This window comes from Lytechinus variegatus, chromosome 6, assembly GCF_018143015.1.
Source record: "Lytechinus variegatus isolate NC3 chromosome 6, Lvar_3.0, whole genome shotgun sequence".
Classification (NCBI taxonomy): domain Eukaryota; kingdom Metazoa; phylum Echinodermata; class Echinoidea; order Temnopleuroida; family Toxopneustidae; genus Lytechinus; species Lytechinus variegatus.
Genome location: NC_054745.1, coordinates 16,266,791 through 16,291,978, shown reverse-complemented (window position 1 = coordinate 16,291,978; position 25,188 = coordinate 16,266,791). Strand labels below are relative to the sequence as shown.

The 25,188-nt window shown below is 37.5% G+C and overlaps 2 protein-coding genes across 3 annotated transcripts in view; one reads left to right on the top strand and one right to left on the bottom strand.

The window, feature by feature from the left end:
* Window positions 1–1,976: 1,976 nt before the first annotated feature.
* On the top strand, window positions 1,977–6,070 carry LOC121416535. Its single transcript, XM_041610029.1, has 3 exons — window positions 1,977–2,221; window positions 2,919–3,209; window positions 5,695–6,070. Exons 2-3 carry the CDS (start codon window positions 2,941–2,943, stop codon window positions 5,975–5,977), a joined length of 552 nt encoding a protein of 183 aa, XP_041465963.1. The 5' UTR covers window positions 1,977–2,221; window positions 2,919–2,940; the 3' UTR covers window positions 5,978–6,070.
* A 4,746-nt stretch (window positions 6,071–10,816) lies between these two features.
* Window positions 10,817–25,188, bottom strand: part of LOC121417098 (serine/threonine-protein kinase greatwall-like) — a 30,679-nt gene continuing 16,307 nt past the window's right edge. For both annotated transcript variants that reach the window (XM_041610675.1, XM_041610676.1), the window contains 7 exons: window positions 23,101–24,654; window positions 21,650–21,767; window positions 16,335–16,493; window positions 15,874–15,987; window positions 14,180–14,281; window positions 12,635–12,745; window positions 10,817–11,583 (listed from right to left, as the gene is read on the bottom strand). In XM_041610675.1, the coding sequence (XP_041466609.1) occupies window positions 11,531–11,583; window positions 12,635–12,745; window positions 14,180–14,281; window positions 15,874–15,987; window positions 16,335–16,493; window positions 21,650–21,767; window positions 23,101–24,654 (2,211 nt within the window). In that variant the 3' untranslated portion in view covers window positions 10,817–11,530. The remainder of the gene's footprint in view (window positions 11,584–12,634; window positions 12,746–14,179; window positions 14,282–15,873; window positions 15,988–16,334; window positions 16,494–21,649; window positions 21,768–23,100; window positions 24,655–25,188) is intronic.

Sequence of the window (25,188 nt, the reverse complement as noted above, 5' to 3'; positions counted from 1 at the left end):
GTCTGCCATAAATCTAACCTTATTTTTAGGTAGGGGAGGGGGGAAGGTAGAACATCACTGTTTTTTGCCATTTTATACATCATATTAATATTTCGTTTTGTAATTGCTGAAACGCATAATTGTCAGTAGGCCTATTAATTACCGGTATCTTTTAAGTTTGATGTATATTTGTATAATTATGTGGGATATGGACTTATCTGTTTCAAATGATTTGTACAACTTGTTCATAAAATGTGAATGTGTATTTTGATTTGAGAGAATACTATAAAAACATCTTTAAAAAAAACGTTCGGACTTTTTTCTGGATTGTTTTAATTGTTATTGTTGTTTGTGGTGAGCATGAACCCCATGCTTCTAACACTACCAGTCATAATTTCTGAATCTATGACACTTTTTCTGTCACGAGGTCACGATTAGATTTGTGCTAAACCGTTCTTTTTCATTTCTTAAACTGCATGTACCATGCATGTCAATCGCCAGGAATGATCAAACGTCACTGCCACTAGTTTTTATAGTCACTGGAATGTATTATTTTTTTCATATTTTTAAAATCAATTTTACATGTGCATTGTTTTGTTTCATTCCAAAGCAAGAATCAAGTAAAAGTTTTGTGCTTAATCAGGTTGAAAATGACCCTTTTTTACGCTCGGTTAAGCTATTCAGGATTATTTTGTGTGTACCTTAATATAAGCCAGTCACGCAAGCGCACGCACTCACAACCGAGGTCCAATGTACATACGCACTTTAACACACACCCCAAATAAACGGTACACTTGTGATATTTATATATGGATGAAAGCATGCCGTACGAATAATTATAAGCAATTAATCGTCTTGCAAGCATCCTGATTTATTTTCAAAATAAAAAGCTAAATATTGTTATCTTTCCACGGCCGGCACAATCTGAATATTGCTTGTTTTGGCAAAGAACAGGGTGTAACAGGTGTTTGATCTAAAATAAACTTTTCTGCTTTAATGGGGAGATTTTTATTTTAGGTAATTCCGTGTATAATATGCAATGGATGCTGGGAAGAGTTTAATTTGTAAGGGTGTAAAGTTTTACTTAGAAAAAAAGATTGATAAAAATGATGGGCGCTTAATGTGTCTTTCTTATGAATGCTGAGATATTACTGATGTCCAAAGTCTGTGGATAATTGGGGTTCGCAAGAACCGTTTTATAGAAAAAGGTATTTATAAAAAAATAAGAATGATGCCTCGTTGGGGGAAGGAAGAAAAAAGGAAAAGGCGGATAGAAAAAAAAGACAGACAGGAAGGAAGAAAGAAAGAAAGAAAGAAAGAAGAAAGGAAGGGAGGGAGGGAGGGAGAGAGAGAGAGAGAGAGAGAGAAAGAAAGGAAGGAAGGAAGGAAGGAAGAAAGAAAGAAAGAAAGAAAGAAAGAAAGAAAGAAAGAAAGAAAGAAAGAAAGAAAGAAAGAAAGAAAGAAAGAAAGAAAGAAAGAAAGAAAGAAAGAAAGAAAGAAAGAAAGAAAGAAAGAAAGAAAGAAAGAAAGAAAGAAAGAAAGAAAGAAAGAAAGAAAGAAAGAAAGAAAGAAAGAAAGAAAGAAAGAAAGAAAGAAAGAAAGAAAGAAAAAGGAAAGAAAGAAAGAAAGAAGAAGGAAAGAAAGAAATAAGGGGGACAAAGAAAGTGAAGAAAATATAAAAAAGGAAAGTCTGAAAATATGAGACAGATATACTGAAATAGGGAGGGAGAGAGAATTGGGTACACACACCCTCACACACAGGGAGAAAAGGAGAAAGGGTGACACACACATACACACAACCAGGAAGAGAAAAAGAGCGAGGGGACACACACACACACAAACAAGTCAGAGAAAAGACACACATCCACACACACATAAGAGAGAGGACGAGAGAGTACAAAAGAGAAACAAGTTCAGTCGATATAACCTTTTTCATAATAACCAATGTTATTAATCATAACTTTTAATCAAATGCGCGCAGCTGACACTGCTTATACGGAAAGTTACCAATAACCTTTTTAAAACAGTATCGTGGCCTTAACAGGTGTGCTTATTTCTTTCAATCAGACACTTCACATTTATTAGAATCCACCCACCTCATTTTAACCAGTCATATGAACCGAAATTATGTATAAATGGCAGAAATTTCTCAAATTTCTTCCATTGTTGAGCCTCGAGCGAGCGGTCCATAAGTTCTGCAGAGACGGTTGGACCTGAGCCTACTTTGTTCCTCCGCTGATCGGTAAGTTAAGAATTCTCACACATTCGCCTAAAATTTATTTCATTTCAATTTTATTTCTTCTATAAGATAAAAAAAAACATACATGGGTCGGGAGCCCCCTGGGTTAACAAAATCTATGACAATGAAAACTGTACAGGAGAGATATGGGATGTATTGTTTGTATAAATGGGCCTATAAGGACTAACAGATCAATTTAACTTGCATGAAAGTAATGACAATAATAATACAGTCGGAAATCAGTGATTTTATATCGCTTTATTTAGACATAAAGACTCAGAGGCCATATATAATAAAAGATTTACATGGTAATTTCCAAACAAAATTGATAGAGAAAGTAATAAAGGGTTCTGTTTCATAAATACTTGTTATAGTAACAAATACACAATTTCTATATTCAAATTAATGCAAGAACATAATTTTATGCAGAATTTGAATTAGATATATTTTTACATAGCAATTAGATACATTATACGCAATGAGGGTAACGATTCTTTTTTAAATATTTGAAAGTTACTTTTTTGTTGTTGTGTTTATAATGTTGATAAAATGTCATAACTTTGATTTACCTTATTTGAATACTGACAATTGCTCTGTTCGGTTTACCTCAGTACTTGATCTATTTATATCATTTTTTTTTCAACCCCTTTAATCACACCAGTCGACCATCTCACTTTCTTAGATACCCCATTGCCAAAAGGAAATCTCCATCTCTCGCCATCATGAAGACTGCTGTTTACCAGACGATTCTCATCACGCTGTGTCTCGGCGGCGTGTTCGTCGTCGCTGCCGACAACGAGCCCGTCCATTGCTTAGAGGAGTGGTTCACGCTCCACGCCGACATCGGTAAATGCTTGTATTACTCGAACTACCAGCGGAGTTGGTATTCGGCCCGGTGGTACTGCGCCCACGGGCATACCTACCTCCCCGGGACTCGGCTCTTCTATCCGGCTGATGATCTAGAATTCAACGTAACTCGTCAACTGATGATGTAAGTCGCGCCTATTACTATTTTTTTTATCGTCTACATCATTGTCATCATCATGATAATTATCACCATCACCATCGTAATCATAATCACCAACATCACCACTGCCACCATCATCGTTAGTCTAACATAAAAATCATCATCATTATTTTTATCATCATCATCACCATCATCAACATCATCACCATCATCATCACCATCGTCATCATCATCATATCATCATCATCATCATTATCACCATCATCATCACCATCATCATCACCATTCATCATCATCACCATCATCATCACCACCATAATTACCATCATCTTCATCATCGTCACCATCATCATCATCACCATCATCATCATCTCCATCATCATCATCATCATCATTATCACCATCATCATCACCATCATCATCATCTCCATCATCTCTATCATCATTATCACCATCATCATCACCATCATCATCATCTCCATCATCTCCATCATCTCCATCATCATTATCACCATCATCATCACCATCATCATCACCATCACCACCATAATTACCATCATCTCCATCATCTCCATCATCTCCATCATCATTATCACCATCATCATCACCATCACCATCATCATCACCACCATAATTACCATCATCTTCATCATCGTCACCATCATCATCATCTCCATCATCTCCATCATCTCCATCATCATTATCACCATCATCATCACCATCACCATCATCATCACCACCATAATTACCATCATCTTCATCATCGTCACCATCATCATCATCACCATCATCTCCATCATCTTCATCATTATCACCATCATCAACATCATCATCATCATCATAATCATCATCGACACCATCATCATCATCATCAGCTGCATCATACTACCATCATTATCATCGCCACCACCATTGTCCTCCTCTTCCTCCTCCTCCTCCTCATCATCAAACAACACCACCACCATTATTATACTTTTAAAACTCTTGTCATACTTGAGCTGTCGTTGTCTAGTTCTAGATATGCTTCCGGAATAACTTCTGAGGTTCAAATTCCACTGCGGCACTACAAATCAGTCCTATACCACCATAACCGCCATACAATGCTCTTCGCCTCACTGATAGCCCCCCCCCCCAAAAAAAAAAAAAAGAAATGCCACCATACCAGTAACAGCATAATATCTATCGAGTACCGCTATATGAAAGACCCCAGTAGACACGTCTTAATTGTTTATGATTATCAAGACAGTGACGACATCGGACAATGATCCAAAGGCGTGGCATGATGAAAGCCACGCCCATTTTGGAAGGAGAAGAGGGTGGGTTGATCATAAGCTCCCGTGGATCGGTGTCCCCTAATATTAGTGATCAGTGTTTCCTACAGCAGCATGGAGTTGCTGGGTCAGCAGGGGCATATCAATTTGTTGTGTACAAAAAACGCTCCTTTTATAAGGCATAGAAATGGGACGTTTAACGCACAGTCACTAATACGCGCCGCTGTCTTCGCATCGTGCAGGCAGTCTACGTGTATAGTGGCGGGCTGCTACATTGCGGTGCAGGGGTGTTCAACTTACATATCGTGAGCGCACTCAGCTGCGTGTTTTCACTTCTTCTCCTTTCTCTCCTTTTCTTGTCATTTTTCCTCGCATTACTTGTTTTCATAAATTTCCCTCTCACTTTCCTTGTTTTCTCACTCCCTTCAGTTTTGTAACTCTTCTTGATCACTTGCATTCATTGGCACACCCCCCGGTCAAAAATGGTACGGTCCTATCCAACATACACTCAAGTCGTCGCTGTACGAATAAATGAAAACGTGCAAAATTCTTCACGCGCTGCGTTGCCTAGCTATGCGTGTTTACTGTGTACACACAATGCCATCTGCTGAACCCGCCAAACTGTAGTGACCAATTATTGCAAAAGCTTTTGCAAATGTGAAAAGTGACAGAGGTTTTTTTTATCCAATCAAAATCATTCTTAGGTATTGGCAATCTACAGCATTTTCTGCAAAATGTCTTTTTTTGATAGGGTCTATTGTGACGTATATATATTTTTTACAACAATGTGAAGTCGCACCAAACGTTTCGTTTCCCGCACTTGCCCATTGGCTCATGTACAAATGGATTTCCAAAATCATCAAGAAAGGTTCCACAAACCTCAAAAGTGACAGAACTTAATTTGACTAAAATTAAATGAAAATCATATCATGTTCAAGGTGAGAATCTGCTCTATTCTATTCTGTTTTGATAGATCACCTTGTTGACGCGTTTGGGAGATATCTTAGCAAATCCCTCAAAAACGGCGTATTTTCTATTATTCTCCATAGGGAAATAATTTAACACGCTACGCACTGCAAAAAGGGAGCGCAAACAAATTGATATGTGTCGCCGTGGTATTTTACAAGACTTCATTTTTTCCCCAACTGAATTACGCGGGTTGCAAGATCTAAATGTATTTTTCTTTCCCCCTTTCTCCCTTTTGTTCCTCCATTTTTCACTTCGTGAAACCATATCAGTGACAACGACGATTCAAAGGCGTGGCTTGGGGTCTGCAAAATATCTAATGGTAACTTCGTGACATCCGACGGACAAGACTACACCAACATCTGGACCGGTACGTACGGGCTAACCGACTCGGAAAACCCAGCCGGATTTCTCGAAATGCGCAGCTGGTCCCCGGCTTTCCGGTACAGATACCAATACTGGCGGACGAGGCGTTACATCTGCGGGAGGGATGCATGTCGAATTGACTGCGATCGCCTTTGTGCGCTCATAGAGGCATTCGAAGATCTGCTCTAGAAATGCTAAAACCATGAAAAGAGATCATTCCTAAGAATACCCATGACCATCTTTTATTCACCCCCTTTTCTAGTTATGTATTTAGCATCTCAATAAAATAACATAATTTGTGTAACCTGAAGGGATAGGCTTATTAGGAGCCGTTTACTTTTCGCATATGAAGCCACTTATTGAACATTTTTAAACCCATTATTCGATTATTCTTTAATGTATTTTCGCCAAGCGAAATCTGGGAGCCTTTCACCAACATTTTCTTCTGAGAAGTTGTCTGATCTGACAGCTTTCCTTGATTTTGATTGGTTGGAGCACTTTTGCTATAATGGTAACTGTCAGATAAAAACCGATTTTTCGTACAAAACGTCTGACAAGTCCTTTTATAAAATGCTCCCCAGTTTTCTATTTTAATTCAAACCATGACAGGCTTCCTCTTTAATATACTAATTTACTGTAGCATTCACTTTTTTCAGTTTGAAATTTATCTCTTCCAGTCAAGACTCAAGGTCCATAGGTGTTCAAACTCTTAGGGGGCGTTGCAAGAAAATATTTACGATCAATTGCAAATTTCAGTTACAAATTCACAAGTGATAGACCAAGGCCCCGTCTTACAAAGAGTTACGATTGATTCAACCAGTATCAGGTATATGGAAATCCATCAGTGTCATAATTTTTCTTTAGGAAATTTACTCATTGTCCTATGAAAACATAAAGAAGCATACCGAATTGTCAAGAAAACAGTGAATGTATGAATATACATAATTTCCAGAAAATATTTTAAACAAACATGTAATTTTACACGTTGATGTTGCTGGCTTTCCATAGTTGTGATTGCTAGGATCATGCCTAGGATCAATCGGAACTCTTTGTAAGACGGAGCCCAAGTCTAACACAAGCAATTCAATTTATACTTGTTGATGCAAGATGCACACCTGGGGAGCGTTTCATCAACATTTTTGTCCGACAAGTTGTCAGATCTGACATCTTTCCCTGACTCTGATTGGCTGTGAGGCACTGTTACTATGGTAACTGTCGGATAAAATGGGACTTGTCGGATAAAACCTCTGACAAGTCCTTTAATGAAACGCTCCCCAGGGGTCCGTTGCAGAAAGAGTTGCAATCATCGCAACTCTAAAAATCATGCGCAACTTGATTTTCAACCAATCAACAGCGCGCATTTGGAACTTACGATTGACTTTTTGACTTGCGTTTAAACGCAACTCTTTCTGCAACGGGCCCCACTAGTGATAAATCTATTGCAAATTTGCAATCAATGAAGACTTGTGATTGAATTTCTCAACTAATATTGACTTGCAATCGTTTGCAAGTTCCTTGCAACTCCCTATTAGATTGATTTAATCATTATAGTAAGTTCGCCCCTACAATGTGATTCGGAATTAGGACCTATTAAAAATGTGATTCCTTTATCATGATTCAAATTCGTCTCTTGTATTTTTCGTTGTTATTTTATCAAGTGCATACCTTAATATCATTGAATGAAATTTTGTTGATTCATTGCTTGGTTGACTGAAAAGATGGTTGGTGAATTCTGTTTGCACACGAAGGTTGATTGCATGGTAGATTAATTGGCTGATTTAAATTGTTCGTCAGTTGTTTAGTTTGTTGGATGAATGGTTTGTTGGTTGCTAGTTGTTTCGTTTGGTGGCCGGGGGGCAGTCAAATATATTGCTGTACACATGCGTGACCAAAAAACATATTTAAAGGGGTGTTTTTTCAGTTTTAGAAGCGGGCCACGTGTAAACTCGTTAAAGGGGAAGTTTACCCTGAAGAAGACTTTGTTGTAAAAATAGTAGAAAAAATAGTAAAAAATATTGGTAAAGGTTTGAGGAAAATCCGTTAAAGAGTAAGAAAGTTATCAGAGTTCAAAGTTTTGGATTTGTGACGTCATAAACGAGCAGCTGCCCCATGTGTTATGTAATATAAAACGCATGAATTTCAAATTTCATGTGGTTGCTGATGACTTGATTTTGTTTTCTATTCATGATCAGGTGTGAAATGATTTTTCAATTGATATACAAAAGGTACAGTAAAAATCATTTTCAATTTTCTTAGAAAATGACATTTCATTGATTTTTTACCATTCGCTATGTAGGAATGCTGCTCGGATATGACGTCACAAATCAAATAATTGAAATTCTAATAAGTTTTCAATTATTTGATGAATTTTTCTAAAACTTTCGGCAATATTTTTCATTATTTTTTCTGCTATTTTTACAATAAACTTTTTGTCAGGGTGAACTTCCCTTTAAGGGTATCAAAAACACTGATCTTAAAAAAAAAGAGGTGGTTGTGATAGAGTGGTCAATCGCTGGGTCAAACGTACTTAGGGTATGTTTTTTTTCAAAGCTTTTATTTTTAAGAATATCCAAACTTAATAATAATAACAATAATAGGCATTTATATAGCTCCATCTATCTAGAAATATTCTATTCAGAGGCACGTTGTTATTATTATTACACCGGCTTTAGATCAAGCTGCCTTTCAGCGCTCATGCATTCAAGGAATTAATCCTGCCGGGTACCCATTCACCTCACCTGGGTCGAGTGCAGCACAATGTGGATAAATTTCTTGCTGAAGGAAATTACGCCATGGCTGGGATTTGAACCCACGAACCTCTGTTTCAAAGTCAGAAGACTTATCCACTAGGCCACAACGCTCCACAAACTTGTTTAGGGTATGTTTTAATTTCCCCCAAGCTTTTTCCCTCGGGTCATATTCTGGCGACAACTTGTCTTTGGGCTAAAAATGTGTAAAAAAAGCCCATGAAAAACTTTTCAGGTGGTATTTTTGCACACAGAGAAAACTCGTTTAGGGGGGTGTTTGGAAATAGTTTGGTCACGTATGTGTACAGCAATACATTTGACTGCCCCCTACACCTATACTACACCTGGATGGAGAGTGGCAAATGTAGATAAATGTCTTGCCAAAGGACGTGAGGGCCGAGGTAGGATTTGAACCTGGACCTTGTGATTTAAAGTCCGGAGACTGAGAGAGCCACAACACCAATGCCCCCCCCCCTTTCCATTGTGGAGCCGCCCAGGCTAAATTAATGAAAAACAACAGTTCATTCATTACTACAATATGCTATTTATTTTGTTTGTATATATATCATCTTCCATTAAACACTAACATAAACTTTTATTTACATTTAATGCCACTAAATACAATACACTATATAATAAATTACAACTACAAATATACCCTCTAGTTTGATAATGATAACGATATGAGATGTAAAAATGAAATCAATTATACATTCAAAATAGTAGGCTTTCAGCTTCAGGATTGTTCTCCTTATCATTTTCTAATTTGCAAAATTAAAAATTGATCCAGAATCAGTCCATCTAACTATATATGGTGTTAAACCGCTAATAATAATAATAGGCATTGATATAGCACCATCTATCTAGAAATATTCTATTCTGAGGCGCGTTGTTATTATTATTATTACCCCGGCTTTCGCTCGAGCTGCCTCTCAGCGCTCATGCATTCAAGGAATTAATCCTGCCGGGTACCCATTCACCTCACCTGGGTCAAGTGCAGCACAAAGTGGATAAATTTCTTGCTGAAGGAAATTACGCCATGGCTGGGATTCGAACCCACGACCTTCTGTTTCAAAGTCAGAAGATTTACCCACTGGGCCGCAACGCTCCACATAACCCGATTTCCATTCAAAATAATAATTATTACTTCTAAGATGCAAGGAGAGATGTTAGGGTCGGCATTAGGTTTCAGGTTCAGAATCATGCGATTAGAATTTAAAGCTTGGGTTTAAGTTTGGCTTAATGTGTCCATTTTGCAGTAGTAAATGTCATGAAACCATTAGACCAGAGTCCCATAACACAAAGGTTAGCGATTAATCGCTAATTTCAAAAGACAATTCTGATTGGTTCATAGTCAGTCTATCGAGCAAAATGCGCATGCAACAATGATCTTCATTGGTCATTTCATTTAGCGATTAATCGCTAACCTTTGTGTTATGGCGCCCAGGTGGATATCAGACAAAAGTGTGAATAGCCTAATTGGAAATCAGAAAAAACGTATCTGGGCTACATGGCGATAAGACCAAATGATTAGTACATGAACTAGTTGTAAACAAACTAGGATAGGAACAAATGGAAAGTAAACAAAGTGGTGATTAACAATGTTGACTTTATTAATGCCCCTCAATTTGACCATGATAATCTTGTGAATTTTCTCATTTGTGCTTTTAAAACATGGTTAAGAATGTGCCCTGCTACAGGAGTACAGCCTTGCCCTATAAACATTCAAATTCAAGGCCAGTAAGATTGACAATACAGGTAACTTGCATCTCTTTGCACCACATAAATCTATTTGGAATAAAGTAATACAGGCATCAGAATTTAATGAGAGTGGATTGTTATTTGCTGATTCCAGACTTTGTGAAGTGCATTGGAAATACATGTAATAGAGACTTCTTTGGGGGAGAGCAAACTTGATGTACAAGCATGATATTCTTTGACTAAGTCTGATCAACCTCAGGCAACTATCAGACAGAAAGTGACATTATCCAGGATGCTATATAAGCACTTGCCCGATTGCCCGGGGCAAGTAATAGCTAGAGTCGGGTGAGTGTTTTGAAGTAAAGACCAAAACTACTTGCCTGAATTGAGCAAGCAAAATTCTTACAGAAGAATGACCAATATCAGGGTCAATATGATATGATATTGACCCTAATGTTGGTCATGGAAGGCAAGATAAAATCACTTTGGAAAAAGAAATGCATTAGCAAGGTAGATCAGTTCAGAGAGAAAATATAGAAAATAATTTATAAAACTCCAAAACTTTCTTTTGTAGAGGTAAAACTTTTTATTTTCCAAGGATTTTTTGGGGGCAAGTAAAATTGATTTCTGGGCAAGTATATTCCAACTATTTAATAATTTTACTTTGCCTGACCAAGCAAGTGCTTCTAAAAATTTATGCAGCATCCTGGATTATCACCTTTTAATTTCATATTTATTATTGTTAATTCCGTATTTATGCGTGAAAATAAAATTTAAAAAATTTATTGTTCGAAATAGACATGAAATGAAATACTCCGAAAATTTGCTTTGCCCAGTTGATCGTGGAACCGTCAGCCACTGTGCAGCTGACCCCTATATCTATGATATATTTTTTTCTCTGTTCAAATGAAAGATATTAATAATCTCATACATATTTAGCCCTCAACCTATCCTAATGAGTACAATCCAAAAACCAAAACTTGAAAAAATAAAAAAACACTAACCCAGGTTTCCACATATTTGCTTCTCCCCATTTGACATATTAAAGCAAATGCACTGAGTTTCCATAGTATGTTAACAGTTTAAGCACCAGAAAATTGTAATAAGTTAACTAGGAGCCCATATAGTTTGTTACAAAAGGACACTTACTGTAATATACATGTAGATGTACATGTATATGTAATAAGAGTTGTACATGTGTCCATGCATTTCTTCTACTTTGAGCTTCGACTGGTTCAAGGTTGAGCGTCTAATCATCACATAGCTTCGATTGAGATGGCTTTCCTTTGCTGTTTCATGAAGCGAATGACCCGCAAGACAAATCCAAATTGCATGCTTTGTTCCGTGCTGGAAAATGAAAATCAGTGTCACAATAATTATCAGTACACTCTACATTAACAATGCTGTAAACGGAAATTATTATAATGACTTATTTCTCTCTCTCTCTTTTTTGACATGAGTTGAAATGCATACATGTATTAAGGATATGTCTCCCTTGTGACAAAACATATTACAGCAATGATTATCTTACACATTAAATCAGTAGACAATGCAATTTTTTTTTACTTTTAGAGGACAAAATTTGCATAAATATACATGTAATTTCACAGGATAAGACAAAAGAATAAGTCAGGATGTGCCATCATCAGCTTGCTCAATGAATATTCATGAAGACATGCATTGAACTGTTTCACTGAAATAATGCATAACTTTTAAATGTCATACTGGTAACTATATTATTCCTTGTCTGATTTTGATGATATTTTCAGTGTTCTGTTTATCTGATTTTACTTTATCCCTATTTAGCCTGCAGTACCTCTTTAAATCCAATATAACCCCTTTAACCCTTTGAACCCGATAGGCCGGTATAGCAGTAAACGCACAAATACCGATCGGCCTGAAGCCATGTGACTTAAAAAACATGGGTTCTAAGTGTCAGGTGATCTTTTTAAAATGATGTACTCTTTCTAGTACCTGTAGGGATATTTAGTTGATAATTTCAGTCAAGATTGGTATTGATTTCAGAAATTTTTTTTGCAAAAAATATGACCAAAACTATGCCACTCTACAGCGGTGGCTTATGTGGCATGTGTGGTATTACACGGTATGCGCGGCAAGGCACGTGCTGACTATGGGGAAGCTATTGATAAATGTGACTTAAGTCAAAACAGCGATTCTGAGACCAAAACAGTCACTAAAGTTGATATTTCTATCTGTAGACTAGGTCTATGAGAAGCTAAACAACTTCAGTCGGCCTGGTCCAGGTAATAGCCGTTGGGCCTGAATCATGGGAGTTTGTGAATGTGATTGATACGTGCAAATAATTCAGGGTATGGGTCACCGTCGCCCCTAATAATTTAGGGTTCAAAGGGTTAAAGCTCCTAACTGGTATACTCACCATCAAAGTATGTTGTATCTGTTTCATCATCAGGGGCAGGTACAAAAGGAGGCTCCAGCTCTCTTACATGATCCCAATCAAGCTCATTCAGAAACTCATGCTGCTTTACATCTGATGAAACAAACATCATTCAATAGCATAAATTATTGACTGGAATTGCATGAGATATCAACCCATATTGCCCAAACTTAACAAATATTGTTGTCACACACAGCTTGGGCAATATTTGCTCCACCTCTCTTACAACATCACAATGAAACTCATTCACAAACTCATGCAGCTTTGTATCTCATGAAATAAACATCATTAAATAGCATAAATTATTGACTGGCATTTCATTAGATATCAACCTATATTGCTCAATCTTAATCCAATATTTTCCATGCCAACACCTTGGGTAATATTTGCTCCAGCTCTCTTAGATGATCACAATCAAACTCATTCACAAACTCATGCAGCTTCACATCTGATGAAACAAACATCATTCGATAGCAAAAATTATTGACTGGAATTGCATGAGATATCAACCCATATTGCCCAAACTTAACAAATATTGTTGTCACACACAGCTTGGGCAATATTTGCTCCACCTCTCTTACAACATCACAATGAAACTCATTCACAAACTCATGCAGCTTTGTATCTGATGAAATAAACATCATTAAATATTGACTGGCATTTCATTAGATATCCACCTATATTGCTCAATCTTAATCCAATATTGTCCATGCCAACACCTTGGGTAATATTTGCCCCAGCTCTCTTACATGATCACAATCATTACACAATCATAGAACAAGGTGGGTCGCAAAACTTTTGACCCCTAGATGACCTTTGACCCCACATGTGCCCAATGATCATACATACCAAGTTTGAACATAATTGATTCAGAAATAATGAAGTGAGAGCAACTTGAACAAACACTTTTTTATTTCTTTAACAGACTAACAGGAAAAGTGATCCCTAAGTCTCTGCCAAACTTTGTTCAGGCAAGAAAAAAAAGGGTTAAAGTTAGGATAAGGTCAGGATTATTATTAGGGTTAAAGAGAAATGCTAGTAGTTGCAGTAAACACTGATTTCATGAGAAAGTCTGTAAAACTAGGCTTAATTGTCAGTATATCATCGAGGATCTAGATCTGGTACAGTTACATAAACTGGACTTTGTGAAATCTTGAAATCTATGCTGAAAAATATTCACACTGAAGATCATCAACACAGATAAGCGTAAAGTGGGACAGTGAATTATAAATTATTACTCCCGATGCTTGACCCGAATCCTGTGCTTATTTGCTAATTTCTCAGCAATTACACAATTTCTTCCAGAATCCTTTGGCACATTTTTTATTCATACAAACAGACACTTTGGTGGTCATTTCATTGGATTCTGTACGAACTCATTTTGATATCGTTACAACAACTGGCATTTACCATTAAGTTATGGTTTGAAATTAGGGCTTATCTTTGGCTTAGTGCTCAAAACTTTCCATCAGGTAAATGTAGGCACAACAAATATCATGAAAGTCACATCACAACTTCTCTTCATACCTATAGCTGTTGGTCTCTGTTCTGGTGACAATGTAAGAAGCTTCTCAATAAGATCCTGAGCTATAACTGATATAGCTTCATCTCCTTCGGGCCAGGAAAGTTCTATATTCAAAGTAATAAAAACATTCATATTTACACACAAAAAAATTATGATTATGAAGAAAAAAAATATTTTTGAGTACTATTAATGATAAAAATAATGTCTTACTTCCCAATGGATGCTAATTCAGGCACTATAACAGTTTGAAATTGCTTTAAATCATCTTAAAATAATAATAATAATATGAACATTTGTAATGCGCCGGTATCCATCATAAAAAGATGCTCATGGCGCAATAAAGAAAAGAAAAAAAGAAAAGGAAAAAGAAAAAAAGAAAGGAAGGAAGAAAGAAAAACCTACTAAAAAGAGGGGTAGAAAAACAATTACCTAAAAGCTTGCGTGAATAACCAGGTTATAAGAGAGCTTTTGAAAGTGGTGAGACAAGAAATATTGCGGATTTCTATTGGCAGTTTATTCCATAGGAAAGGCCCAGCATGTTGAAATGATCGATCCCCCCATGAATTATGAGATTGTGGTACAGCGAGTAAGAATGAACTAGAAGACCTAAGGTTGCGAGAGGGATTGTATGGAGTAATCAAGGAAGAGTTGTATTGAGGTGCAGTTCTGTGAATGGAATGGAAAACAAGTAGGAGGATTTTGAATTTAATGCGCTGTACAACAGGTAACCAGTGAAGAGATTTGAGAATGGGGGTTATGTGGTTCCTCTTGGGGGACATGGTGACGATACGGGCAGCATTATGTTGGAGTTTCCTAAGGCGATCTAATTGAGATTGTGAAACATTATATACTAAAGCGTTGCAAAAATCAAGACGGGATGTAATAAGTGCATGTATAATTTTCTCTGTACTAGACTTAGTAAAATGTGTTATTTCAAACCTGTGCCACCCATGTCTGTATTAAGAAAACATGCTTATCATCCTAGTTTTGTTCTAGATTTAAATCAAGACAGATCCTGAAAATAGAAAGCATAGATGCCGTATTCACCACAAGTGAATACAGAAAGTAAGATTGTAACAAATGATCAGGGCACGATTAAAAATTCAAAAGCGCAAGGCCATTTCTCAATCGGATATTTAACCCTTACCTAACTGGGGGGATGGTCAATTTGAATCCCCCCTTCAACAAACTTCATCACTACGCAAAAAAGCAGAATTAAGCACAAATTTGATACGCTCATTTGCATAATTACTTCATAAAGAATATAAAAAAATCTCTCTTTTTTTTTTTAACTAGTTACTATAGAGTCTTGTAGTTTAGATCTGACTCTACGTATGTGCAAATTTTCACGGCGATCGCACGATAAGTGGCCGAGATCTGAAGGAGGGTGAAATCAACCACCCCTCATATCCTAGTCTGAAATAGCCTAGTTTAGTTACGGTTAAAGAAAAGGGAAGGCGGTGCTCACTGTAGTGGCATACAAGGTCATTAAAAAAACCTTAAAGGCATCTAAAATGTACTTTTCAATGGGACACATGAACTAGATTACCACAGGGCACTGAGGCCACAAGAAAAAGGGCACTTAATTTGGCCTTCAGTCTACAAATATTTGGAAGGACATCAAGGCCATTATGAAGGCATTGAAGGCCTAGGCCTCGGTTAAAGCAAAGCAATGAATGAATATGAACATACTTACCTCGACTTAGTATGTTTTGGAAGACAAGGTCCGGTGAGTTGTCACAGAATGGGGGGATGCCAATCAAGAACTCATAGAGACAAACACCAAGCGCCCACCAGTCCACACCAACACCTAGAACATAATAGAATAAACAATTGTTTGAAATGTGACTTATTATCATCACCATCATCATCATCATTCTCATCTTCATCACCATCATTATCATCATCAAAATCATGATCATCATCAATCATTACCATTATCATCATCATCATCATCATCATCATCACCACCACCATCATCATCACCATCATTATCATCATCATCATCATCAAAATCATGATCATCATAGTCATCACTATCATCATCAACATCATCACTCTCATCACCATCTTCATCATCATTAAAGTCATGATCATCATCATCATTATTATCACCATCATCTTCATCATCATCAGCACTGGAGGTACTGTAATCACCATGTGGTTGTTGCAAGAGCAGCTCCGGGGCCAAGTAATCCGGCGTACCCAGGATCCTCTCTTCCTGCGGCTGTCCACTCGCAGCCTGGAGAGGGCGCCGTCTGCAACTCTTCGGCGACCGGAGAGGGGTGGGTCCAGGGGTTATGAGGTCACCTCGACCTGAAAGTAAAAGAAAGCGATGTGGTAAAGCCAAGAGTTAGTAAAATGGATGAATAATGAAAGGTGAAATAAAATGTCATGTGGAAGAGAGCAGTCAGTTGGCAAGCCCCTGTGTTAATGAGCAAATGAGCCAGATTTATCCAAGTCCTCTCGTGGCTAAATTCATGTCCCTGCAAAATCTTGTGAATTGTGAGACTTTCTCAAAGAATTTAACCATATTCTCCTTGAGTAATATTGATTATTTTTGTACCATGGGAAAGAGTAAATGTTACTGTTTGATATTGGTCATTTCTTTTGAATAAAATATTTTGATAAATAAGTGACTTATTAACCTGAAAAGATGCATCAAACAGAATTTTCTTCCTCTGTTTTCACTTGCAAATTGTGCAACATTTTGTGGTTTAGGCGCAAACATTATTTATATCGTCAGAAAGCTCAAACTCTATACTTTCTTACAATGTCACTCTTGATATGTGGCATATTTTAGATGGGTCAGCAGCCAGCTTTTTCCATTAAGATGCAAGACGAGATTTCTGAAATTTCTGAGTAACATAAAATCCAGAGTTCTGATTGAATAATGTTTTCAAAGCAACAGGCGCGGGTAATTTGAAGAGATTACCACATGGTGTGACCTTGCAGAGCTCAGTGTGGGGAACATTGGAATTTGCGTGGGGGTGCGGTCTCCTTGACCAATCGGAGTGCAGTATTCTTGTTTTTGAGCTGATAGATGTATTTGACCTCTGAAAAGCTGGCTGCTGACCCATCTAAAATACATCTTCTTATAAAAATTATATATTATAGCTTAAATCTTCAGCTTTATCATGATCTAAATATCATTTTGTGCTCAAACAAAAATTAAGTGTGAAAACAACAACTTTTGTTGCATGAAAAAAATTATATTGTTTCATGTTTTAGATCAAAAGTTTTCCCTGTATTACAACATCCTTTTAAAATCCAAACACATGACCTGAAAGAATGATTCTTCTTCTTTACAATGATACCAAAAACATGAAATTGGGTCAATATTTAGAGCAGCAATGACCGAATAAAAAGAGGTGTTTTGGTTCGCACCAAGCACAATGCAAAAACCCTCTAGTCATGAGTAGATAAAGAAGCTTTTATATTTTTTCAGGGCTTGCCGAATGACTGAGAGAGAGGGGGGGGGGGATGGGGGAATATATCCCCAATATTTCAAGTGGGGGGGATAGCCTGTATTATCATCCCCCCAATAATTTAGGGTAGAAAAATTATAATGAAATTAAAAGATTGATCATGATGATTATAGTGATGATTATAGTATGCCATCAATCAGTTTGTTTCCCTCGCTTGTTATTAAACAAAAACATTCTTTTCCAGGACTTATAAACAGATGGGTGGAGGTTCAAGATGAAAAAGAATGAAATGTTTATGTATATATTTTGGGGGGATAGCCTGTATTATCATCCCCCAATAATTCAGGGTAGAAAAATTATGATGATGATGAAAAAATGAAAAGTTTGATCATGATGATTATAGTGATGATTATTATTATGCCATCAATCAGTTTGTTTCCCTAGCAATTTGTGTATATTGTTATTAAACAAAAACATTCTTCTCCAGGACTTATAAACAGATGGGTGGAGGTTCAAGATGAAAAAGAATGAATGTTTATGTATATGATATTTTTTGGGGATAGCCTGTATTATCATCCCCCAATAATTCAGGGTAGAAAAATAATAATGATGATGATGAAAAATGAAAAGTTTGATCATGATGATTATAGTATGCCATCAATCAGTTTGTTTCCCTCGCAATTTGCGTATAAAATAAAAACATTCTTTTCCAGGACTTTTAAACAGATGGGTGGAGGTTCAAGATGAAAAAGAATGAAATGTTTATGCATATGATATTTTTTGAACACATGACATGAGAGGACCCCAATGAAAAACAACTTTTGTTGTTCCATCTCACCAGTGGTGAATAAATTAATTTTAATGAATCAATTAATTCAAAAGGATGGAAAAATAAACAGGAGTAAAAGTGTGGCAAGATAAACAGGGAAACCCCCATGGGCGTAAATCCCAGGGGTAGATCTTGAAAAAGTACAAATAACTTTAATCAGATTTTGCCCTCCCCACATCCAAGTGCATGTTTGTCCCATTTAATCTACAACCCTTTTGAATATATCTTCATTTTTGTTATGTAAAGTAAGTAAATCGCCAGGCATTGCTGTCATAAAAAGTTATTGTAACCAAATTCCAATGCGCGAAATTAACAAGCTACCAAGAATTTCTCTTTGCGCATATCTGACAAAATGCGCTGAGCAAATTATCCTGAGTATATCGCGGACATATCTGAGGCTAAAAATGGATGCAAAGCACAAAGTATTCCAAAATAACAAACTTCTTTCAAGCAACCCCAAGCAAGAAAGCAGAAAAAGTAATGAGAAAGGAATCTGAAAGTCCGCTGCAAGAAAAAGAAACAGCTAGTATAAGTGAATTAGAATCGGCATCACCTAGCACCACAGTGGAAAGGAAAGGTGAAGAAATCTTCCATGATGATGAACCAAATCACCCTCAAGATTGTTCGATCATTCACCCAAAAGAGACAAAATCACAAAAGATATACTTTCAGAAGAAGTGGTTGACCAGATATCCATGGCTCCATTACCAACCGGAGATCCAAGGAGTGACTTGTTTCGAGTGCAAGCGGGCTGAAGCTATGGGAATCTCGACATTATCAAAGAAACGAGATCCAGCCCTCATTTCTGATGGATTCAACAATTGGAAAAAGGCTACTGAACGTTTCGATGGGCACCAGATGTCAGAAACCCACAGGTTTTCGGTGGCTCAGCTTAAGGCCCAGAAAAAACCATCAATTGACAGTCAACTCAACAAGCAGATCAAAGAGCAGCAGGATACTGCTCACCACTCTCTTGTCAGATTATTTTCTTCAATGAGGTATCTTCTGCGACGAGGAATGCCCTTTAGACGGAGGAATGCCGATGAAGGCAATCTGGAGCAACTGATGATGATCCTCAGTTAAACTCATACTTGAAACACACAACGAAATTTACGTCTCCAACATCCCAGGAAGAGATCATTCAAATCATTGCACACAAAGTAGGCCGAGAAGTTGTTAAGAACATTAGCTGATATTACACACTGATGGTTCAAGAAAATGTTGGAGAAATATCATAACATGACAGTTGAGTTTTGATTGTTTTTATGTTTGTTTTTGTTTCATGCACTTATAAAGCATTTAAAACATGTTAAATTCCAGGGTTAAAATCGTCTGAGGAATGGTGGTAAGCCCAATGGCACACGAGAAGCCACACAGCTTGTAATTTGTGCTAGTCTTAATTTGTCCGAACCTGCATATCATCATGCATTAAGAAGAAAAATGATATTGCCAGTCGGGTTAGATTTAAGAGAGAAGTTGTATACATCATGCTCAATAAACAGATCACTTTATACATGGTCCAGACAATTTTTGTCATTTTTTTTCATATGAGTTTAGAATAGGCTTACTTGTAACACATATTGAATTTTCAAAAAAATTATATAGTAGTACAGTAGTACAGTACACTGCAGCAATGAAGGAATTTCCAAGAACACCATACATATTAACCACTCCCAAATGTCCTAACTTGTGATTTTAGTGGGGGTAATGTTGAAAGATCCCCATCCACAAGAACATTTGTGTCAATCATCCCCCAACCAATTATACCGATCGACACCCATGCAAAACGGCTTTATATTAATGTACTTTTCTGATAGCCTACATTAGTACGCAAATAATCACTGTTGGTGAAGGTGATGGGCAAACTATCAATTTACGAGGCAAGCTGGATGTAGCTATCTTTCCAAAGAAAAGCAGAGGAAAGATAGCAAGTACATCCAGCTTGCCGAGAAAGTGATAGTTTGCCTCGTTACCTGATATCAAGAGGTGATTATTTGCTTTATATTCAGCATTGAGAACCACTATATAAATGAAGAAACCAATATCAATACGTCTCTGTATGAATTTTTTTTTTATCAAGGTTTCCTTTGAAAACAAATATCCATTGAGACGATCATGCTTGATTTAATGCTAGCCCTAATGTAAACTGTGCGAAAGCATCCGAGATCATGCTCCAACAAGATTGTGATCTCACAAAGGAACTTTATCATCATAACGAAACAATCGAGGGGCAATGCACTTTTTTGCACGTACGTACACTGCACACGCACATCTAGATCTTACGCGATCGTCACTGGAAGTGATGAAGAATGATAGACCAAAGAAAAATTGAATGGCCAAATTTGCCTGTACTTACATGTAGATTATGCTATCTAAGTTTATGTTTATATTTATTTCTGGTTGTGAATTTCGGAGAATAAATACATACACAAAAACGCAAGTTTATTTATATTTTGCTGTATATGTTTTGATTTCCGTATGCTTTTTTATTGTGAATTTCAGAGGATAATTATGTACAAAAACAAGAGGTACAATTAAATGTCTGATAACAAGTATCTCTTTATTAGGCAAAGAAATATTATTTGGTATTTGGGGATACTTTTCACAACCTTCTGCATAAATCTCCTACACTGGATAAGCTTTGACATTGCAGTAAATGGGTATTTTTCAGAGCTCTTTTTTATTTTTCAGGGCTCTTTTGATCATATCGGGGGGGGGGGGGGAATGGCCCCAAGCCCCTTCACCCTTGGGGCGGTATTCTGAAAACGTTCTAATCACATATGTTCATATCTCCATCACAATCTCAAACATGTATTCTGAAAACGTTCTTATCTTTGCTGTCTTTACAACTTATGCCAAGAGTGTAAATTTATATTTTGAGCATATACATGTAATACCAGCGCACGCTTGAAAGATAAGAACATAATATGCACGTGGTATTCCGATATTCTGATGTAGAGTTGTACTACGAGTGCTGATTTTCTAGTTCAAATTTAAACTAGAAAATCAGCGCTTGTAGTGCAGTCACTATACAAGCACTGTAAGTGCTAAATTAGCACTTCATATTTTACAGTGTACAGAGATAAGACCGCGTCAAGATTTTCAGAAAACCGATTTGCAATGATTTTAGCGTCTTCCTATCTCCATGAGATAACACAAAAGATAGAACGTTTTCAGAATACCCCCCTACTCTTACCACCCCCCTTGTCTCTTACCTGGTGTCTTGTAGCGTATTCTAGCAGGTGTGACGTAGGCTAGTTTTCCTGGGGTCCGGAATGCTATTCGTAGAGGGGTGTGACTCGTTCCCTGGGGGCCAGGGGTTGAGGCATTCCTCTACAAGATTTGGGAAAAAATAGAATGTAAAAAATGACAGGGTAGGTAACAATAGGCCAACATAAAGAGGAGGGGGGTGTATTTTCACCTTTGTATTGAAATTGAAATTGAAATTGAAATGGTTTATTCAGAAAACTTCATCGCAGCCAAAGGCTGAATTGCGAAATTCTGTACAAGGTAAAATACAAAATATATACAATAACAATTGCTATAACAAAATGACATATAAAAGTAATGAAATAAATAAATGTTATATGTTGTAATTTAAGAAAGGAGAAGATTAGAATAATTTTATACATGGGATAACAGTAATATTGGATAGTTGTAACCACAATATGATTCTGTGGGGATAAAGTCAGTAATTCATAAGCTTGCATGAATAAAATAAGAAACAAATTATAAACAAATGATATTTCTTTAAAGAATTGAATATGAAATGTAACTGAGCCGGAATAAGGGGGAAAATGAAAAAAAAGATGAGGTTGGTAAAACTGATTAAAGGACTTCTGTCAATGAGTTAAGTAGTATTCACCTGACTTACATGGAAATAAGAGATATCATAAATCTAATGATTGATTAAATGCTGAATTTGGGGGCTATTTTTTGCATGATCTTCAATCAAACAGTATTAATGCAAATACCATGATCTGGTGAGAAAGTTGTAAATTGTAATATTAGTTTTGATACATTTTGTTGTGCAAATTATTTCTATTTCCTTTATACTTCATTTACCTCTCTCTCAACCGCTTAGAGGCAATTTTGCGATATATAAAAACTGTTTATGATCATTATTACGCTGTGTACAGGAAATTGAATTTCTATATACTTCAATGTTGCTGTGGCAGGCATAGAGGTGACTCTATTAAAGACAGTCACTTTGTAGCATTCTATTTGTTTTTTTTGGGGGGTGTGATGAGGGCAAAATCGCTTGTTGCACTCATTAATTTCCAATGCGGGGAGGGGGAAATTCTTAGGGTTGACCCGAGTTGGATTAGGTTGATTGAAGTAATATCTACTTTTCCAAACCTCATCCGAGAGATAATAAAATAGAATTACGAGGCAGATTTCTTGTCAAATAACGCATTAAAACTCTCATTTTCAACACTACAATGAGAAGTGATATACAATGTAAAGTGCTCACAGGATCGTCTACTTTGACGAACAAAATTCCTCAATCTTATCATCTCTCTGATATTTCAGTGCTTCGCTGATATAGAGGGATGTTCGAGATTTGATTTCATAGCCAATAAAACACATGAAATATTAAGGGAACAACTCATTCTAATGAAGCATTAGGCCTGATTCGTGATAACATTAATGGAATCTAACTCACTGGTTTCATGCTCAGCCTGGCAGGTTCATCCGGTGAAAAGTTTGTAAGGTCAGAGAAAGCACTCCTCTCCTGCTGATCACATGACTTCACACTGCAATTTGATTGGTGGGACAACATACTGTGACTCCTCCCATCCTCCGTCGGACTTGACATCACCTGTCCCTTCGGGTGTTGTCCATTATCATGGCCAGACGGCGACAAGCCAACTGGTATTTTCAAATCCGCTGCTTCGGACGCGTGATCTACACTGACCTCCAGGTCAAAGCTGACGTTCTTCTTTCCAGATGACCTCCGAACTTTGACACCTTCTTTCTCTGCATGGCCAGTAGTCGATGACCTTGATGCATCCAGATCAAGTCCCGAGAGACTGCTGTCACTGTTTTCTGGACCAAATGAGGAACTGAGTCTTGATCTATCATGACCAACGGGATCTTCTCCTGCACTGACATTGTCATGTCCAGGAATGCCTCCTACTTCTTTGTGACTGGACTGTCCCCGATCAAGCAATGCATGTTCTGAGTCAAAGCCATCCGTTGTCCAATCTGAAGTGATAGATTCGATACTCTTGTCACCAACTAGACCAAATTCATTAGAGCCACGTCTACCATGTTGAACTGTACTTCTCATTGAGGCGTCATTGTTGCTGATAATATCCTCTAGGTCTTGGCCAGTGGACGTTCTTGATGCACTTCCGTAGCAACTGTCCCTGTTGATATCTCCTTGCAAGTCTATGTTGCCAACCATCTCTGAACCTGCTGGGGCTACTTCTTCCATGCTTTTGTCTCGTCTTGACTCCACGTCCTGAAGACTCAGGCTACTGTCGAGGCTTCCTGTATCACTGAGACTGCTCCCATGGCCATCTGTGTTTGACTCATCATCTCCATCTGCCACAAACAGTTTGAGACTCAGCCCCCGGATCTCTGACGTCAAACCACTGTGAGAGCCAGATCTCAACATCCTGAGGCAGCCTTTGGGTGGCTGTAACACTGGGCTCATCTCAACCTCGGAGAGATGTCTCTTCTTGCCCCGAGTACTGCTTCCTGATCCCATCACTGCAAGATCTTCAGTTGGTGAGGATGCCGTGGAGTACCCCTTCTGCAATGGTTGTTGATCAGCCTCAGTACCTGACCGTCTCCGTTCATCGCTGAAGCTTAAATGAATTGAGGGGCGACTTACGGGTGCTCGCCCTAATGGAGTCTCAAACACGACGTCTCTCGCTCGTCCATGCTGTCTTGCAGCCATACTCCCAACTCGACCTGACCTCTGACCTTCAGATCCTAGAACTTCCTGGAGATATCCTGAACCCTGAGACCTTTCATTTGTAGATCTTATCCTCTCTGAGAGACATACACTTACACCTTCGGTTCCACGATGCGAATCATTATCGTGGGAGGTTTGGTGAGGATGTTTCTCCTGGGTTACCTCAGAGAGCCGCTCACCATAACTATTAGGGCGAGGCAGGCCTTGTCTGCTGACAGCTGTAAGGAGAGGTGAGGACAATGGAGTGTGTCTTAGATGACGGAACTTCTCCTCAAGCGCTGCTCCTGGAGTGTCCTGCAATGAACAAGGACGGTATTAAAAGTTGATCTTACACACTTGAACATGGCGATTGAAATACACTTGTGTATTTGCTATTCATGATTTACATCCACTATCACGACGAAAATTGGCACGCGTGTTACCCATAGCATAGTCTACAAAACTATAAGATCAAATTCTGCGAAAAATCTCACTGCTAATTAATTATGCTAATTTAGGCATAAAATCAAAAGTTTGCTCTAATTAACTAAATAATACTCCTAAAATGCTAATTTTTGGTTCAGACTCATTATAGGAATCTGATCAAATGTACTTTATTTTCCTATGTATTTTATTGTTTTCTAAATTTCTTATGTATTTTGTTTTTGTTTGTTTTTGAGCAATTTTGGTGGGATTCAGACCTAAAACCCTCTGATTACTAGACGAGACTCAGATCCGCTCCACCATGACGCTTCCACATAATACATTTAAAATTCAACCAAGCTCAGGTTGGTCAAATACACTGATTTCTTGCATTTCTCATTTTCTCAACAATCTATTTGTACCATC

Coding starts and splice junctions, on each gene's coding strand:
- LOC121416535 (XM_041610029.1), top strand. CDS start 2,941: ATGAAGACTGCTGTTTACCAGACGATTCTCATCACGCTGTGTCTCGGC. Junction 3,210..5,694: donor GTAACTCGTCAACTGATGAT/GTAAGTCGCGCC, acceptor AAACCATATCAG/TGACAACGACGATTCAAAGG.